General features: G+C 43.1%; 1 protein-coding gene across 1 annotated transcript in view; it reads right to left on the bottom strand.

Annotated features, from left to right (window-relative positions):
* The window catches only part of LOC120990077 (perlwapin-like), a 52844-nt gene extending 39180 nt beyond the window's left edge, over window positions 1–13664 (bottom strand). The window contains exons 1-2 of the mRNA XM_040418597.1: window positions 13466–13664; window positions 7101–7241 (exon numbers count right to left, since the gene is read on the bottom strand). Coding sequence (XP_040274531.1) covers window positions 7101–7241; window positions 13466–13604 — 280 coding nt within the window. The 5' untranslated portion in view covers window positions 13605–13664. The remainder of the gene's footprint in view (window positions 1–7100; window positions 7242–13465) is intronic.
* Between the last annotated feature and the right edge of the window lie 7835 nt (window positions 13665–21499).

Genomic DNA, 21499 nt, shown 5'->3' with positions numbered 1-21499 from the left:
GCACACCCTCCTTGAGCTGAAGCTGCAGAACGGCATCCCCCAACATAGGCTGATATGCAGCGTTTCCACCCGTTGGAATTACACCCTTCATATATTGGACCGACTGGTCGAGCAGAGAAAGGCCATAAACGATTTCTTGATGATTCAAGCAGACAGGAGTACTCCCCTGTGTAACTTCGATGTCAGCCAGTGCCAACTCATGCGTGACACCTGCCGTTTGCTCAGGCCCTTTGAGGAGGCCACATTATTTGTCAGTCGCCAGGACTACGGGATGAGCGATGTCATTCCACTGCTTCATGTCCTGGAACAGATGCTGGTAAATCTGGCTGGTCAGAGGACTGGAGACGCTGTGCCTAGATCTCAAGGCCACATGAGCCCTGTGAGGGCTGAACTGGAGGAGGAGTACATTGGAGCACAAACAATGTGTAGAGAAATGGGTGGTTTTTCTACACAGGTGACAGGAGGAGCAGGAGCAGCCAGAGGACCTACAGGGCGATGAGGAAGAGGAGGCAGAGGAGGCAGAGGTCCCAGACACACCGTGGAAGTATGCAGTGAAGATGGAGGTAGGGAGTCCCTCCGAGTCACTTGCACAAATGGCCCAATGCATGCTCACTTGTTTGCATGGTGATAGCCGAATTGTCACCATTCGACAAAGGAATAACTTCTAACTCTCCACCTTGTTGGACCCTCGCTACCGGTCCAAAATGGGGGCCTTTTTTACACCCGCTGAGAGGGAGGACAAACTGAACTACTATAGAAACATATCTATGTAGTCAGTTGGCAGCTGCCTATCTGCGCCATCGTCCATCCTCTCGCAGGTCTGACCAGGGGGCCCTCTGCACTCACGTTCCACTGCCATGGCTGCTGGGGAGGGGTGGAATGGCAGGAGCAGTACCAGCTCCATCAGCAGCAGCCTGAGTCTAGAGTCGCTGATGAGCAGCTTTCTTCACCCGCATCGTGAAGAAACTACTCACCAGCAGCTAGACATAGAGCAGAACCTGAACCAGCAGGTGGTGGCATACTTGGAGTGCACCCTGCCAGCCGTCATTGAAGATCCGCTGGACTACTGGGCAGCCAAACTTTGATTTGTGGCCGCAACTGGCCGAGTTTGCCCCAGAAAAGCTGTCCTGCCCGGCCAGTAGTGTGGCATCAGAGCAGTTGTTTAGTGCGGCGGGGGCCATAGTTACCCCAAGAAGAACTCGCCTGTCCACCCAAAATGTGGAGAGACTAACCTTTGTCAAGATGAATCAGGCATGGATCAGCCAGGGTTTCCACCCATCAATGCCTGATGCATCAGACTAGATCATCCATGGTGCCATAACAACACTTTGACAAAAGAGACCGGTTTATTCTGGCAACCTGCCTCAGCTACTATTATGAGATGCTGCCACCCGCCTGATGCCACACATCCGATGCCAAGTGCTCCTTCTTTCACTCACTATCTTCAGCTGGTATTGTCACCCACCTCCACACTATGTCGCCTTGCCACTCTGTGGCCTCCTGATGCTGCTGCCACCTCCACACTATGTCACCTCGCCACTCTGTGGTCTCCTCATGCTGCTGCCACCTCCATACTATGTCTCCTTGCCACTCTGTGACCTCCTGATGCTGCTGCCACCTCCATACTATGTCATCTTTTCACTCTGGTCTACTCATGCCTCTGCCACCTCTACTCTATGTCACCTTGCCACTCTGTGGTCTCTTCATGCTGCTGCCACCTCCACACTATGTCACCTTGCCACACTGTGGTCTTCTGATGCTGCTGCCACCTCCACACTATGTCACCTTGCCACTCTGTGGTCTCCTCATGCTGCTGCCACCTCCACACTATGTCACCTTGCCACTCTGTGGTCTCCTCATGCTGCCGCTACCTCCACACTATGTCACCTTGCCACTCTGTGGTCTCCTAATGCTGCTGCCACTTCCACATTATGTATCCTTGCCACTCTGTGGCCTCCTGATACTGCCACCACCTCCACACTGTCATTTTGCCACTCTGTGGCCTCCTCATGCTGCTTCCACCTCACCACTATGTCATAGGGCCACTCTGTGGACTTCTCATACTGTTCCCACCCTCCCCACTTCATGACTGTTCCACTATTTTGACTTTTGGCATGGCTGACATCATCATTTATTTGACCCTTCTTCTGATGTGTCAGAAGGAAGGAAAAATGAGACGCACAATGGATCCTGTCTGTGTAGCAGCTGTAAGGCCTGTATGTTCCCATCAGAATTGACTTGTGATTTCGCAGCCAAAAGCAGGAGTGGGTACAAAACACAGAAGACATGCAAATATTCCATTCACGTGTCATCTCTGTTTTGGTTCCACTCCTGTTTTTTTGGCATTAGCAATACTGATGGATTACTGATTAAATATTGACCGAGTGAAGGCGGATGCTCAACAGACAGGATCTGTTTTTTGAGGGTTATTGTTCTGATGGATAAGAGGAAGGCCAAAATAATCAGTGACGTCAACACAAACTTACTGCTGACACCCTCTGCACTCTGTCAGGGGACTCTAATTGTATAAGCGTTAGAACAGGTTCTGTAGACATCTATGTGTAATCAGCTGACAACAGTGTAAAAGGAGTGCGCTTGTTCTTGGCGCTAACATCAACCTGTAATGGTCTATTCACACGTCCGCAAAATTGGTCCGCATCCGTTCCGCAATTTTGCGGAACAGGTGCAGACCCATTCATTTTCAATGGGGCCAGAATGTGCTGTCCGCATTTGCGGATCCGCACTTCTGTTCCGCAAAAAAATAGAGCATGTCCTATTCTTGTCCGCAATTGCGGACAAGAAAAGGCATTTTCTATGAGAGTGCCGGCAATGTGCTGTCCGCAGAATGCGGAACGCACATTGCCGGTGTCCGTGTTTTGCCGATCCACAAAACACATACGAATGTGTGAATGAACCCTAAGGCTGAGTTGATACTTGAGTTATTTGGTCAGTTTTGGCCCCGTGACTGCCAAAATAAGTGAAGTGTGCAGTGATTCTAAGACCGACGCCTGTCATCTGCATGTCATACTGACTCACAGTATTATTTCACTACCACAGCAGACTCCCTATGCGTGTTACTGCAAGGCACAGTGCTGTTGCCACCCTCACCACTCTGTGACGGGGCTACTATGTTGACTCATCTTGCTGTTGCCACCCTCACTAATCTGACGGGTCCACTATGTTGACTCCGCATGCTGTTGCCACCGTCACCAGGGTGTGATAGGGCCACTTTATTGACTCCTCATGCTGTTGCCGACCTGACTACTCTGTGACTGGGTCACTGTGTGAACTCCTCATGCTTTTGACACCCTCACCACTCAGTGACAGAGCCACTAGTGTCCCTGTTTGGCATTGTTGACATCACTGTTTATTTTACCCTTGTTCTGATCTGTCAGAAGAACCAAAAAATGAAAAACACAATGGATCCTGTCTTCATAGCATCCATAAGACCTCTATCACATGGTCAGTATTTTGCATCAGGATTTGTCCATGATTTGGAAGCCAAAAGCAGGAGTGGGTACAAAACATATACAACATGCAAATATTCCCATCATGTGTTATCTGTGTTTCGGACCAGCTTCTGTTTTTTGTGCCTTACCAATACTGATGAAACACTAATGCAAAATACTGATAAATACTGACTGTGTGATAGAGACCATTAAAGTCCTGCATGCAGGACTTTTTTTCCATCTGAATAAAACTGATTTCAGAGTCAAATAGCCCAAACTCATGCAAATTGAGCATGAGGTCTCTATCACAAGGTCAGTATTTTGTATCAGGATTTGCTCATGATTTGGAAGCCAAAAGCAGGAGTGGTACAAAACACAGAAGACATGCAAATATTCCTATCCCATGTCATGTCTGTTTTGGACCCAGTCCTGTTTTTTTGGCCTTACCAATACTGATCAATTACTGATCAAATACTGACCGTGTGAAGACGGATGTTCAAAAGACAGGATCTGTATTTTTGGAGTTGTTCTTTTGTCAAAGGGAAAAATAAACTGTGACGTCAACACAATGTACTGCTGATATCCTCTCCACTCTGTCATGGGCACACTACTTGTATCAGCAAGTAACAGAACAGGTTCTCTATAAATCTATGTGGAATCAGCAGACGGTTTAAAAGGAGAGCGCTCTTTCACTCTATAGTAGAATCTTGGGCCACTGCACGGTTAAGTACATTATACCTGATGCTAACATTGACCTGTAAGGCCTGTGAGTTAACACTTCAGTGTTTTGGTCAGTTTTTGACCCGCAACTGACCAAATAAGTGAAGTGTTAACTGAGTCTAAGAGTGACACCTGTCACCTGTCACCTGCTTGTGATACTGACACACAGAAACTCTTCACTACCACAGCGGACTAGCTATGCATGTTTCTGCAATGCACAGTGATGTATACCGAGATACACTCTTCCTGCAGCTGGGAAATAGCTGATTTACAACGCGCATCGTGACAAATTAATTTGGATATAATCTTATTTTTTGTAAAAATTTGGCAAAGTGTTCGAGTCTGGGCTGAAGTTTACCTTTCAACAAGACAACAACCCTAGGCACACAGCCAAGACAACACATGAGTGGCTTAGGGACAACTCCATCCAACCTGACAGAACTTGAGAGGATCTGCAAAGAATAATGGCATAAACTCCACAAATCCAGGTGTGCAAACCTTGTGGCATCATACCAAGGAATACTGAGTATAGGATCTGCTCGGAATATATCAATGGAATATTTACATTTTTTTTTTTCATTTTTCCTGTTCAATAAGTTAGCAAATATTTTGATAATTCTGTTTTCACTTTGTCATTATGGAACACTGAGTGAAGAATGATGGGGAAAAATTAGATTTTTTTTTATTGCAGCACAAGGCCATAACATAATACAATGTGAAAAAAGTAAAAGTGTCTGAAGACTTTCCAAATGTGCTGTAAAAGATTTCAGGTGTGGTATGATTAGACACAAGGTCTTGCCACAAAAAGTGCTTCCACTTTTCCCCTATAAAAAGGCTCTCAGAGGTTACTTTGGGGTAGTGTACATCTTGTTGAGAGATCATTGACTGCTAGAAATGCCGTCTACCATGCACTCAAAGATAATTTGCCTAGTTGATAGACTTTGAGAGGTGTTGAATCATTGGACTGAGAGAAACAGGATGGTATTTTGAGGAATTGCCCAGCATCTAGGCCGTTCTGACCTAAGCTGTTAGGAGCTGTTGAAAGTAGTGGTTACATGATGACATGCACATTAGGCAATCAGGCTCCAAACAGCCCAGACAGACCACCAGAAGAGAGGATTGTTTGATCCGCCGACAAGAACAAGCAACTCCTACAGTTTTGTTGCCCACCATCCAGACAAAGATGGCATCTTCATTATATGACTCTCTCTGCCTGGACCATTTCTAGGTGCTTAGCAGAGGGAAATTTGGTGTCACTGCACACGTTATTTGTTCCGCCACTGCTTGCTAGCCACCATTGCCTTCTTTCTGCAGTGGTGTCGCTTATGAGAAATCTGGACTGCTACAGACTGGAACTGTATTGTCTTTAGTGACAAATCTAGATTCTGTTTGGGATCCCACAAGTGGTGTTTGCGTATGGGCTTTCAACTGCTGTTGTGATGATCTGGGAAGCCATCGTATAAGACAGTTGGTCACCGCTAGTAGTGAAACAGGGGATACTAACAGCTCAGTGATATGTGCAGATATTCTGCAACCGCTTTCTTGGCCTGCCGAGTGACCAAATTTATCGCTAATTTAGCATTCATAGGACCAGCTGAAATGCCAGCTTTGGTGAGGATCTAGAAGCCTAGCCACAACATCCATGGGCAATGTGCCACAGGATACTGTATGTGCAACGCGCCACCCCCCAGGGCCCTGTCGCATCCAAGGTTTAGTTGGAATGCCGGGTGTTGTAGTGCGGCCTATATGTCTCTTTATATGTCACTGTGCTCCTACATGGATACAGCGGGACCCCAGGCTTTGGCTCCAAAGCATTAAAAAGGGGAATAATTGAGGATGAAGGAAAAATAACGTGAGTTCAGACCTTGTTGTGAAGTTCAACGGCTGCTTTACTTGAATAAACTTTCATCTAAACGATTTGCAGGCTTTGTCTTGGTTCCAGCAGGCTTTGGCATAAACTGGCAGGCAAACTCAATAACTCTGCTTTCTCTCTTTCTCTCTGCTGTACGGTCAGGCTTGCTTAAATACTTCACTTTCTTGCTCTGTGCTGCACTAAACTCTGCTTAAGTCTGGTTTCTGTACTTTGAATCTGTTCTGGTATTCTTGGATGGGGTGTCTTTGGCTGTTATTCCCCTTCTGACACTCAGCAAATAAATTATTTTTAGCCGAAGAATTATTCCTCTTGCTGACTTCTCTTATGGTGACTGAAGAACTATGCTTCTGGCCCCTATGGCTTCCAGACATCTGCTTCCATAGCAGGGTGCTCTGGCTGGCATAGGCACGCCTGAGCGTGCCCCACCTTGCTTCTCTCCTCCTGTCCAAAACATGATTAACTCTCCCTGCTACCCCACCCTTCCGGCAGCTTCTGCCCAAAGGGGGAAGAATGGAATGATAAAGACAGTAGCAGGGTGTAGGAGTGGTAACACCACTCCGGGGTATTACATATGGAACCTGCATGCCCCCATGCCTAATTGTATCTGATTTGCATCCAGGCTAGAGGCCGCCCAACAGACTACTGGAGCCTCCGTTCACCTGTACAGTTTCCCCCCAAAAAAACTATCCTTTCGCTCTAATATTGTGATCACATACATATATCATTATTACATTCACACATGTAAAATTTCATTTCATTCCTTCCTTCATTCATTCCAACTCTTGGTGCATTATTATTATTATTATTATTTTTTGTTATCAGTGAGTGAATTACTTCTAGGGGACAATATCTATGCACGTACGGCACCAAATGGAGCCTGCTCATCAGTACATGGAGGCCATGTACTGTCATACAGACTTCATGCTTATATGCAAGGGTCTTAACAGGACATATACATGTAATCTATATGCTGATTTAAATTTCCATGTACTTTGTCATTCCATATGTAGCACAGGAAAACAGAAAGAGGCAGTAACTAATAAGTAATATAAATATACCTGCATATGCACATTGGTGTCCACAGCCAGTATCACAGCATTTCATGTTCTCCGGGCATTCATGGTCATTTGAGCAATTATTATTACAGGAAGCTGTAGAGTTAATTAAAGCCATAGGCTTTGGACATACACCTCTCTTAGCTAGAGGGAAAAAAGAACACAGATTACATTAGATGTACTCCGAAGTCCGATTGTAGTGTACAGAATGCTAATAATGTCACAATTGAGGGAGAGAAGCAATAAAGAATCTGCATTTCATTTTATTTATGCCCTTGTTGTCTGCACTCGGCTAAAGAAAGAAGAAAGGCCATGTCGTTTCTTTTGATTGATATATCAAATGTTTATACTTTATTTTACTTTTTTTGTGCTAGACATATAAATGTAGAGGTAAAATGAAATGAAGACATCCAGATATTTAGGTAAAATTCATTATAGTACATAAAAATGCTAGAGGTAGTTTTGACATACTGTAAATGAATAAACCTTTTACAAGTAAATGAAGATGAGCAAAAATACTTATCTGATCATGTACCTGATGATAGTTGGCCAAATAATTCTTGACCAACAGATCTTTCAGACCCAATGCAAATGGAGAGTACAACTATTAACATTTGTAGGTTGGCAGAATAAGGATGTTAACTATATGGAAAAGAGGGATGACATTGGCTGCTAGACACCTCCATTGCTACTAATCTAATGGGAAACCTGTTTGAATCATTTTCCTACTCACTCTGCCAACTACGTTTTATATACATTAGGATGCAAAATTCTACTCAGTAAATGAGTACTGCCAAAGACAGTGTTAGTGTCTATATTTTTGGTGCTTTCGTGCTTGAAGTGGTCTTCGATTCGAATTTCCAGGATAATTCAATTTGCCATGAAGCCGAATTTCCTTGTGCTTCATGGTAGTGAGTCGATTTTCCCTGAATAAAGGTAAAACACAATAAAAATCATACTTACCTACGAAATTCCATGCGTGATGACGTATGACTTCACCACACCGGACGACATGATGACATCATCACGGGCCGTGCGAGATTTCATGCTAGTTCTTCAATCAAGATGGTGGTGGACAGCTCTTCATGAGCATGTGGATGAGGTAAGTATGATTTTTATTTATTTATTTACACTGTTATTACTGTCAGATGTCGTGGTCAGCTATGAGGGGTAAAATGACGACGAGCTGTGCAATCATTACTTCCAATTAAATGCGCTTCGTGGCAAAGTAATTTGTCATGAAGCAAAATTTTTTGTAAAATTCGGCGAAGCAACCAAATCGAATATTTGAATACTTTGCTCATCTCTAGTTACAACAAGTAATACTTCTCTCCACATTGCATCTCTATAAAAGCTATGCTGAATCTTGTGGATTTATCACAAAATCTTGGCTGCTGCAGGGGGTATGTAGTAACGTGAAAAAAACTGCTGGTTTGCCTCAGCCAAAAAGAGTGCTACTCTTTGTCAGAAAAATCACCCTAAAAAATAAATAAACAAAAAAAAACTAAAAATACATATGAAATAGATTTGTTTTATCTAGCCTATCCTCTTACAGTTATTTGGTCATAACTTTGTAAAGTTATTCATCTGGTGCTATTGGACATACTAAGGGCTCATTCAGACGGCCGTATGCTGTCCGCAAAAATGCGGATTGTTTTTTTTGCGGATTAGATACTGACCCATTCGCTTATATGGGGCCCTTTTCCATTACACGGCTCCGCAAAACAAATGAAACATGTTCTATACTTGTCCGTGAAAATCAGGACATGGCGCTATTGAAGTCTATGGATCATCAAAAAAACGGAATGCAATCCGTTTTTTTGCGGACATGCAGAACTGTCTGCAAAAAAACGGATCCGCATTTTTGCGGACAGCATACGACCATCTGAATGAGCCCTAAATATTGAAGGCACTGCATTTGTGTGCCAAAGAAGGTCACAGCTGTGACTATATGGAGCCAATCAGGCAAGGAGGCTCTACAACATCCAGTAAAAAATCCTGTACTAAAATGGTCTGTTTGATGAAAGATTCACTTCTCTTATGATACGTTACATCTGTAGTCGACTTCTAAAGATATATGGCATTGAAACAAAGTACTGTAGTATGTCACTTTGCAGGTGACAGTTGCAGCGGATGGGAGTGGTAGTGGCCCAGATGAGATGTTGTGTCACAGTGAACTCCCTCAGGCTGTTACTCCTTTGGCTTTGGTGCAGTGGAAAAGTGATTCCAAGACTCAGGCCAGAGGTAAAGGAATAAAAGTCTCCGTAGAATATAATCCCAATCCTGGTCTCCCTGGGAGTAGGGGCTCTTAATTGTGCTTCCTTCCCCTAAACTCTTTAGCTAGAATTTTCCCTCCTGGCAGAAACCATGACCAGCCCACTCCTACCAAGAGAGGAGGAACAGGTTGGTTGGTTAACTCTGTCCCTACTAACCATACTTTCTCATGCTGGTGTACATTACAGCATAACAAAACATAACACAACATAACAATTGCAGATATCTCCATGTCTGGGATATTGCAGATATTTGTTATATATGTTCAGTGCCCCAGAGGACCCCTGCAAAGGGTTAACATTTGTTATTCGGGTAATGTGTTTTCCCTACACTTTGATGTGATCCCAAGAGTTGTGTATGCGTAACACCCCAGAGTGGCATTACCACTTCTTCACCCCGCTACTGTCTTTAATGGGCTAATATAATATCATCTTGTGTATTTATTTCAGGTGCACTACACTGTGCATTCCTATTTCTAATGTAACTGTTATGTTAACATGTAACGTGCATGGTTCATCAGCAGGTGGCAGTAAACACGGCAGAGCTACAGTTGCATAGAATGGAGCTTTCCATTGCTTTATAACCCCCCCCCCCCCCATCCCCCCTGTGGAGAAGTGGAAGGGTTGGGACCAGAGTTAGTTAGCTCCAGCTTACCCCCTGCCAAGGGAGGGTGTGCTGGACACGTCTCTGCTGGACGTTCCCAAGCCAAGCCAGCCAGAGCACTCCAAGCTCTGATGGTCATGGAGGCCAAAGCTTGAATCCCCAGGAGCCAGGAGGAAAGTTCCCTGGCCTAATCTAGAGACAGACCAGACTAGGGTTGTTGCGATACCAAAATTTTGATTCGATTTTGATACCATTAAAAAGTATTGCGATACTTGATACTATTCGATATCACCGCATAGGAGATTTTTTTATATTTTAATAGTTTGGACTTTTTGGACGTGGCAATATGTGATATGTTTATTTTTTTATTCTCCCTGGCTGTGACGCTCTGCGTCTTGATTGAACAGCGCTACAGCCAGGGAGAAGGAACGCCCATTGAGAAAAAGGGCAGTCTCCTCCCCATTGCTTTGATGCTAGCAATTAGCATACAGAGCTAGAGAATATACTGGGGGCCACAGTGGGCAAACGGAGCGGTGCCCAGGAATAGTAGTAAGTTCATTGAGATCCCTGGGCACCGCTCTACATATCCTGATAGTTAGTTTACAATGTTTGGACTCATGAAAGGTCCTCTGCTATCATTGGTGGCGCAGTGCGCCCGCCCCTCCTTCTCCCGTCTCTCCCCTCATTGGTGGCAGCGGTGGCACAGGAGGAGAGAGAGAGTGACTCCTTCTCCCCTGTGCTGCTGAGGGAACATGAGTGCCCTGACAGCACCGCTCTCATGTTTTCTGATGCTAGGCTGCGCAGTAGGGCAGCCTAGTATCGATAAATGTCAAATCGTATCGGGACAAAAGTATTGATTGGGTATTGATATTTCGATACCCGCAACAACCCTAGACCAGACTACAAAGAAATTAGTGCAGCATACAGAAGAAGCAAAGTTATAAGCCAGCCTGTCAGTACAGCAGAGCCAGAGAGAAACAGATGTAGTCGGGACGAGTTTGCCTGCCAAGTTTAATGCTAAAGCCTACTGGGACCAAGATAAAGCTTGAAGATTGTTTCTAATGTAATGAACGTTTATTCAAGTAAAGCTGCTGTTAAACTTCATACAAGGTCTGGACTCAAATTATTTCTTTTAAATCCCTCAATTATTCCCCCTATTTATTGCCTCGGAGCCAAAGCCTGGGGTCCAGCTGAATCCAGGTAGGAGCCCTGTGACACACATAAAGGGACATTTTAGGCTGCACTATACCACTCAGCATTTTCTACATCTGAGTTGCATCTTGAAGGGCCCTAGGTGGAGGCGGCCATTGCATATGGATAGCACTATTTAGTTTATGGTGCCCTACTCAGAAGTCGGAAGTCTTAACCTTACAGCTTGTGAGAGCAAGCAGTACAGCTTGTGAGAGTTTTAGCATGCCTGTGGCTAATTTGGAAGGATAGCAAAGTGTTAAGAAAGAGCTCAGGGACTTCTACCAGTATCATTGTTGCTGCCAATACACAGCTTTTGGGAAAAGACTACACTGCAGTATACCTCAGAATGGTGCCTTTTGCTGCTGTCTGTACTGCAATACTCATCATCCTCAGTAAAGAAACTATTATCTTTTTCAACTAAACTGGGTCTGATCACTGACTCCATCATCCATCCACTGACCCTGCATCTGTACACCTAACATCAAGGGTATCCCAACTACCATCAGGTATAAGCCCCCAATACCAGGGAGTCCCTCGAGGGAATAAAGGGTGCATCCTCCATTCACTGTGCATGGCCCAAAGTGAGGAATGCCACCATGAACTCTGAGTACTACTACCCATCTGATTGCCACAACCACCACTCCCATCATCTCTGCCTTGCACCTCCCCTACAGTTCGCTTTATATGGTACTATAGACAATCAGCAAAATGTATATTAAATAATGACAGCGTTATTATGTTCCATTTTTACAGATGCCACCTGAAGTGATCTGTGGGTTTGGGTCTATGAGTGATACAGTGAATGGGAGCAATGTTTCCATTTACAGATATGTGAATATACTGTACCTAAAAGTACAGTATGAGTGATATCAAAACTACAGACATACAGAAATAGAGATATTCCACATTCCTTCCCATGTGATAATACATCATGTTTCTTGAAAATATCCCTTCCTGTTATCCCAGCCAAAAATTGCATGCTTTCTGTATGTTTTGACTTCAATACTCAGAAGCGTGGGACTCCCATGGCAAATTAAGAAAAAAACATATCTATCTATCTATCTATCTATCTATCTATCTATCTATCTGTCTCCTAGATAGTAGTGAATAGAAAAGAGCGAAGTTATGAAAAATTCAATTCAGCTGCTTTACCGAATTTCATAAATAAATTCGATTTGTGACTAACTACTTCTCATGAAGCATATTCATTTGTATATAGTGGATGCAATGACAGGGAACGGCGATTGCGATGCCCCCTGTCATTGAACCCCTCAGATGCCGCTTTCATTGCTATATAAATAAACACTCACCTTATCCAGATGCTCGCATAGAGGCCTTCGCAGTCATCTTGATTGAAGACACTGCACAAAATCTCCTCATCACCTCATCATGTTGGCCGGGCGCAGTGATGTCATCATTGATCAAGATGGCCGCAATGGCCTCTTCACAAGTTTCGGAAAAATAGATTTGTTACCAGGAAGCTCAATGATATTTGGCTTCGTGGCGAATCACATTTTTCCCGAAATTCGTATCGCATTCAAATTTTTTGGGCTTCGATACACTCAAGTAGTGAACCTACTTCTCAAATAACTCTCTCTTCTCTGCCACTCTGTGCTTATGGTTTCTAACAACTTTAAACAAACTTTCTTTCCAAATACACTACAGAAGCTTATTTTAGAAATATTGAAACCCATCATCCTTCTTCGTGAGAACAAAATCATGGGCTCATTTAGACTGATGCTACTATAAAGCAGTCATCTGTTTTAAAATTTAAATTATGGACTTAAAAAATGCAGCAAAATTACAGGTCAGGGTTTCCACTTGCACCAGATGGTTCTTTTTTTCTTCAATCTGTACATTATCCCTTATCTCTTGAGTCAGAAAAAACATGAACACTAGTTTAAAAAGTGTAACTGCTCAGTCATTTTACATGTATTTATGGCTTCAAAGGATTCTCATTTAACTGCTTCATATGTCTTTGTCAAGAAAATCAAATATGTTAAAATTATGCAGTTTTAACTTGTATGCAAAATAAGTAAACTTATTTTAGTAACCTATTTATCTTTGCATATTTATAACCAGAATCCAATAGTATTATATTTGGACTTATAGGACCAAACCAAGAAAATTGGTACTAGCAATAAATATATTCTCCATAAATAACCAGATGTAAATTCCAAGCAGATGTGCCCATGATGTGCTAATGTAAAAGAAAAAACTAAATAGCAAGCAATAGCAACAATAGCAAGCACACAAAATATAATAAAGCCACCTTATGATATAGTTGTTATTTCACTTACTGTTTCCAGTTACCATTGGCAGAGAGCTGACTCCTATCCATAGAACCAGGAAAGGTGCTAAGAAAAGCTTGGTACAAGTCATCTTTCTACTTAAAAGAAGCTTTATGTTACAGCTGGTTCCAGGAAGATAATGTATCATAAAACCACAAGTTCTCGAAGTCAAAGCATTAGTAACACTAAGGCAACTTTTATTTTAATAGTTTCAATTTATACTGCAGCCCATCCCTCCTACATGAATAAACCCATCTATAGCTATGTGCATACCTATATAACTATCACCTGTAGGTGTCTGACATTAATGAAAGGAACAGGAATGTTTGGATTTGTAATGCTACTTATAAAAGTCACGTGCTGGACTACAGACAGAACAATAATTATTACTGTCATAGGAGCCAGTTCTGCTAGTAGTTCAGCTAATATATGATAATAGCTAATTGTGAAAAACAAGGAAGCTTTTCTGCTTGCCAACAATTACTGAAGCTTAACATCTGCATGATGTATGCCACTATGACAGTGAGCTCAAGCTGTACATTTGCATGTGTTACACTTCAGATTTCACTATTAGTCTGAGAGCGGAAAGAGTAATTAACTTGTAATTAAAGGTCTTTACATGCTTAGACTCTGTAGGGATGGGCTCATGTCCTTAAATTTATTGAATTTCTTACATGTGCAGAATTTTGACAGTGAAACAAAAAGAGACAAATGTCTTTAGGATGTCATAATGCCCCAGCTCACATTATGATGTACTATTTTAAAGGGTTTTCCAAGAATTTATAATTGATGACCTATCCTCTGGTAAGGTCATCAGTATCTGATCATGGGGGTCTGACACCCGGGACCCCCATCGATCAGCTGTATAAGAAGGCATTGGCGCTCCAGTGAGCTCTGCAACCTTTTCCATGTTCACCAAGCACAACGCTGTGATTGATGAATGTGTCATCACTAGGCCTAAGCTCTGAGAAGGCCACAGCGCTTGGGGAGTGCCGGTGCCTTCTCAAACAGCTGATTGGCAGGAGTCCCCAGTAAATTAATTCAGGGTCATAATTATAATCCCCTGTTTGGGCCAAGCAGCCTTGTGCTTATCACATGATCTGGACAGATTTTAATTCACTAGAGGTAAAGAATCAATGTTCCCATTGAATGAGATAAAGCACAGGTCTTGAAGACTGTGAGAAATTAATACAGAAATTATAAGGGAAAACTATCATAATATACAATGAAGAAACTGTTTGCTAAAACCAGAATATCCCTTATTGTTATTATAACTTTGCAAGCTGGTCAATATGGTAAAAACCCATTTGAAGAGCAATACAAGTAATTCTGATTGTAGTAACAAAAATCAAAGCAATCAATAAAATTACAATTTTAATGTGAAACATATAGTCATTTTTCCTGAATATATCTTTGTAGCTACAACTTTGCTGGCTAGACTAGGGTATAAAGTCTAAGGGATACCTGATCTTCACTCTAAAGCCCCTCAAGGTTATTTGAACTTTGCAGGATAATCCCCAGATTGTAGAGAACAGAATAGTCACCAGTTGGCAGCTAGTCACAGAAGTGATAACAAGACAGGAGGAGGACCAGATTTGAGACTAGGACTAGAACGTGGAGCATGCAACCAGGAGAACAGATACCTGGAACAGAACAGAAGAAAGCTTTGGATGAAAACAGGAAGTATCAGGAAATACAACTAGGATAAGAACTTGGACAGAACCAGAAGATACCAGGAAAAATGACCAGCAGCAGACCTTGGATGGAACCAGGAGGTACCAGAAACAGACTAGACCAAGAACCAGGAAATGCAATGAAAATTATCCAGGAATAAATTACGATTAAAGCAAGGAGATACCAGAAGAAGCATCCAGGAATAGGCCAGGGTTGGGACAGAAAATACAATGAGCAACATCGAGAAACAATCCAGGTTTGGAACCAGGAGATACCAGGAGCATGCCGGGTCAGGACCAGGAACTAGGCAAAGGCAGAGTCCATGTCCAGAGACATGCTCAGGAATAGAATCAAAGTTCATCACCAGGTGAAGAGCAGAATGTAACAGACTAAGAGATGAGACAGGAGCATATTCTGGAGCAACCTGTAAATCAGAACCAGGAGTTGAACTACAGCTAAAAGTCACAGAATCCAAATGTCCAGGAAGGAATATAGTCAACAATTTCCAAGAGTCAGGATCAGGAGTGGAACCACAAATAATAAGAAGACTTAAAGTCTTAGAGTAAAGAACTGTAACATTGGTTGTCCCTGCCCACTGGCAACTCCCAGCAGATACAGCCAGCAGAATGCTCACCTTCCTCTCTAACCTGGTTCACCATGCCCACTGGATGTCCCTGCTCCTTTACAACAGACACAGCTGTCAGAGTAGTATTTAGCCTGTCCACCCCATGCTGGGAAGGAGGCTTTTCATGTCCTGCTAGCAGTCCCCACCCTATGACTGGCCCTCCCTGGTTATTTAAGGCCCTGTATGAGGGTGTCTGAACAAAAGGTTACTACCCCCATGTGTAGGAGTTTGGTGCTGTCTGATCTTCTGTTTCTGACCTCTGTCTGTTAATCCTGTTGTACCTGTTCTGCCTGCCCTGACCTCCCCTATTTATTGTACTGACCCTGTGCTGCCTGCCCTGACCTTTACACAACTTTCCAGATTAAGCAAACTCTGCTGGCCCTGACGTCTGCTGGTCCACTGACCACAATTCTGCCTGTCCCCTTTGGTGCCATGCACCAGTCTCTTAATCTGTCTTGATCAACTGTCGCTGAATGGAGACTACTCCAAAAGGTGGCAGCCTGGTGGTTCCCATTCAACAGGGACCAAACAGGGATGAAAGGGTGAAAACCGGGGGCCAGAAAGGGGGGGGGCTGCATTAGATAAAACCCTTAGAGTAGCCCTAAGCTAAACCCATTCAGCGATACAGTGAGTTCACTCCTACTGCGTTACAGAAACTAGGGGCCAAGAACAGGGAACAAAGAAGAAAAAGCCAGAGAAAGAGGCCACAGGAACAGAGACCAGATAGAACTGAATCAGAAACTGTTTTGTGCTGTTTCTGGCAGGCACGTAGACAATGAGTGATGGAAATGGCTGGAAGAGCAACAAAGCTCAGAACCAAGAAGAATTGCTTTGCTGCAACAGGTTTTGGCTGAGCAATGGAGGCAGAATAACACAAGAGTATGCCAGGAACAAATGCAGACTAGAATAAGAAACTAGGATGTAACTGTATCTAGCAAGCAACAGCCAACAACAGCAGCTAGTAATGTATCATAAACACTGAGAGGTACCAGGAGGAAGAAGCTTGTTAAAAGAGTGAGTAACAGTTCAAACAATGCTGTTTGTGACATCACCAAAAAGGTTGTCTCACTATAGACTACAGACATCACGTTTAATTAGCTTCCATTAAAATAAGTAATATCCTCAAATATATTTATTTCAATAAAATATATGGGGTGTCAAGATATTAGTCAATGCAATGTCAGTGGAGTAGTCACAGTTGTTTTTTTTTGTATTGTGATACTGAAATCAGTACATGTTACCTACAGACAAGAAAAAACAGGATCACATGCAACAGTCTGTCCCATATGGTTGCTCTTTTGTAGTCCGTGGTTACATCCATAAGCAGAACACTTCTAAAGTGTCTGTACATGCATAGATTGTGCAGCAGTGTTCTCTAACAATGGACAATATTCTGTGAATGGATAGCTTTATTAAATTGCACCTTGTGAAAGAAATCAATCAAGTTTGTATACTATTGCCAGGGACAGTAAAGGGAAAGGCTAGAAAGAATTGTGTGTGTAGAATACTACAAACAGGGAAGCTGGCAGCCAGGGAGAGAGAAGACATGATCCGTGGCTGCTGTGCCTCCTAGCAGAACTGCAGCTGCTACAGGGCAGACCTTAAAAGCAGCTATCTGCAAGGAAATACTTAAATTCTTCCCCCCATTTTCACAGAAACCCTTTTTTGTGGGGTTCAATTTAATTAAGCAATATATATCAGTGGTTACTGTAGTAATACACAAGGTATAGCAGCAATCTACCTGTGAGTGTTAACATGAAATTGAGCATCAAACCTTAACCATCCATTTCCGTGAATTCCATTTCCACACGGTTGGAATTTCAATTTTTTGGGGGATTGTTCAATTTCATTAAACTCACATATATATGTAATTACTACAAGACACAGGGTAGGGTAGAAATTTACCTGTGAGTATTAACGTGAAATTGAGTGTCAAGCCTCAATTGTCCATTTCCATGAATTCCATATGCACATAATTGCAATTTGAATTTAAAAAAAAAATGTTTTTTTGTGGGGGTTCAATTTCATTAACCATCATAAATATGTGATTACTGCAGCAAAACACATGGTATAGCAGCAATCTACCTGTGATTGTTAACATGAAATTGAGCGCCAAGCCTCAATTGTCAGTTTTTGTTTATTAAATTTCTATATGGTTGCAATTAAATTTTTTGGGACTTGTTCAATTTAATTAAACCAGCAAATAGGTGATCAGTACACCAGTACACAGGCTATGGTAACAATTTAACTGGGATTGATAATGTGAAATTAAAGTTCAGGCCTCAATTTTCCATTAGGCCTAAATCAGTTTCCCTTTATATGTATTTTCACAAACACATATCCTGTAAAAAAAAATATTGGGGGGGGGGACCTTGATTACAATCAAGCAAGCAGAATATATATATGTGATTACTAAACCAATATATAGGGTAGCACACAAAAGTATCTGGGAGCGATAACAAATCTTTCCCTTTACTGACATTTTTTTTTTTTTTTTTTGGGGGGCGATTATATTCAAACTAGCAACATATGTATATGATTACTACACCAGCACATAGTGTAGTGCACAACATTATCTAACCAGTTCAAAAATGTCAGGGCTACAGAAGGGTTCCAAACGAAAGACCCAGAGCCAGAATGTGGATAGTAGCAGCACCAACTATCCAGCCACAAGTAGTAGAAGTAGTAGAAGTGGGTAGAAGTGGTTGTAGTGGTTGTAGTGGTAGTAGTGGTGGTAGTGGTGGTAGTGGTGGTAGTGGTGGTAGTGGTGGTAGTAGTAGGCCACAGTTGTCCCTGCTGGCTTAGGAAAGGATCAACTTTAGAGTTGAGGAGAGAGGCTGAGACTGTGGATCAGATGGCTCTCCGGTGCAACAGGATGATGTGGAAGCGACTTCAGAGTCAGAAACTGTGACACTGCGTTCCTCCTTCTCCTTGAAGCCACAAAGAAGGCTTTCAGTGGAGGCCTCTCAGTCTTTACTTCCCATTCCTAGAGGAGCACCTTCCTTTTTCCTAAGAAGAGGCAAGAAAACTTCTCCACACCCTATGGCAGATAGTGAAGAGAAACTCTCTGTTGATGACTTGTGTGAGAGCCCTCACCATTTGGACAGCCCTGAGGAGGACGTTAGGAAGGAGGCTGGTGACCCCATGCATACCTGTGTTGAAAGTGTTGGCAATAGTGGCACTTCTATCCAGAGCACTGGTGTGGGGGCAGAGACTCCGATGATGATTGTGTGCTGGTCAGGACCTGGGAGCCTGATCGGGGTGTTGAGGAGAAGGCAACATCAGTGGAGAAGGACCGTAGCGGTAGCAATAAAGAGCAAAGGCCAGGCCAAAAAACAGCCAGTGCCACGTCTGTTTGAGATCTGGTAATGCCACTGATACTGTGGGTGGGTTAGGCCCAAAAATTCCAGAGCTAAGCCTAACCTGGATGCCTGTAACTCTTTATGAGCAACTCCCTTATGGGTTTTTTTTCTCCACAAGGCAGACACACAAATCTACAAGTGGTGTGTAAGATCTGCAGGATTAAAATAAGCCGTGGCTATTCAATCCCAATTATAGGCACCAGAAGTCTAATGCAGCACATGAGGCAGCATCACCGGATCCTTTGGGAAAATACAACTTCCCAGCATTCCCAATCAGAACAATTCGGTCCTTCTTCTCCTGCTCCTTTTTGTGGCAGCCAACCTGCATCCCCAAGTAGTACAGAATCTTTGTCTTCGTCATCATCACCTTTTTTTTCTTCTGCTAAGACTCCTTGTCCTTGGCTCCAATTAACTTTTCTATAAACTGAAGAGAATGTGGAGCACTCCTTGCAATTCTCACTGTGCATCAAGCTGCACTCCACGGTAGACAACTGGAGCAGCTGTTTGAGTGTTTTTTTGTGGCAGTGGAGAGGCAGCAACCCAGCAACATGGCCAAGTCCTTTTGACCCCCTTCCACCATATCATGAGGCTGGCTCCCACAGCACTTATCTGCCTCCTTCACATCCTCCTCCATGGATACGGTTCCATCTCCAACTAGCAGCAGTGCACAGCGTCACTCATACTACCCATCTTTCCTATCAAATGTGTCAAGACATTGCCACCCAGTGTTGGAGCTGATCAGCCTGGGAGCCACACTGGCGAGCATTTCTCAAGTACATCAAGCAGCAAACATTCTGCTAGCTGTCACCTCGCTGACTCCGACTGGGCAAGGTGGCCAGTGACAATGAGCACAACATACTGGCTGCCCTGAACCTGTGGGAAATAACATATGCTCCCTGCATGGCCTTTTAAAAAAATGCACTGGCTTGTGAAAGGTGCTGGCAATGTCCAGGAGACAGGGCACACAGTCATCGGGAACTGCACCAAGGACAAATATTTATTACATCCAATTTCATATAAAGCACCTTATTGTACTTAGCTCATATCAAATATCTTTGTGTACTCACCTTGTGTCTAACATTTTATGTACCCAGCTTACACTCAGCACTTTCATGTACTCAGCTTGCATAGAGCACTTTAAACCAAGTCTATACGACAGCCTCCCCAGCATACAAAACTGTTCTTGTTTTTATGTCAAGAATATAATGAAATACGTTTTTTAAAATTCAAACAACTGTTCCACTGTATACCAGATGAGAGTGTGCCATCACATCTATACATTTTAATTTTACTATACTAAAACGGTTTCTGGGTGTACCGGTGAATGAGCACCTCTATCCATATTACACAATTAGTGAGCCACTGAACTACTTTATTTCCAATTCACATATACACCTATCTGTTGAGCTCCTAATTGAGTAAATATGGACATTTGGAGTCACATGGACAGCAAATGCAAAAAGATAGACTCATACACATTTGATGAGCAAAATGTTAGTACTTGCTTGAGGGAGTGGCACCTTCAAGTGTGAATGCGCACCTATTTTATCTTGGGAGTAGCATTCCTCTGCACTTTTGACCTTCCTATCCAATACAGCGCCTTGATTAGGTGGTACATATGGGTGTGCTTGCTCCTCCTCCCATTGGTTGCTTGACGCACATGGAGGTGACTAGGAACAGCACACCATATGTGCGGTGTCTGCGCTCCTGAACATAGAAGCCCAATGGCTTAGGTAGGTTTAGCGTAGGACCCGCCTGACCTGAGACCACCTTGGCGCTTGGTAGGCGGGCTTAGATGTGTTTTGATCAAAATATATTGACTAAGTGTCTCAGATATTATCATATCAGAGTGAGGACTTTGTCCATATATAATGCTTGCATCTACTTTACTAAGTGCATTATTATCTTATTTCTGTGATTTTCTTCAATAATATGGCCAGGGACATCCGCACAATTGTATATCATACCGTGCAGGATGTTTTTATCTTAGTTTTTTCTGGGATTTTTTTTGTCTGTGTAGTACTTGCTTGAGGGAGTGGCACCTTCAAGTGTTAATGCGCACCTATTTTATCTTGGGAGTAGCATTCCTCTGCACTTTTGCCCTTCCTATCCAATAGAGCGCCTTGATTAGGTGGTACATATGGGTGGCCTTGCTCCTCCTCCCATTGGTTGCTTGACGCACATGGAGGTGACTAGGAGCAGCACACCATATGTGCGGTGTCTGCGCTTCTGAACATAGAAGCCCAATGGCTTAGGTAGGTTTAGCGTAGGACCCGCCTGAACTGAGACCACCTTGGCGCTTGGTAGGTGGGCTTAGATGTGTTTTGATCAAAATATATTGACTAAGTGTCTCAGATATTATCATATCAGAGTGAGGACTTT

Source organism: Bufo bufo, chromosome 2, assembly GCF_905171765.1.
Source record: "Bufo bufo chromosome 2, aBufBuf1.1, whole genome shotgun sequence".
NCBI classification, from domain to species: Eukaryota; Metazoa; Chordata; class Amphibia; order Anura; family Bufonidae; genus Bufo; species Bufo bufo.
This window is presented reverse-complemented; position numbering and strand designations above follow the sequence as displayed.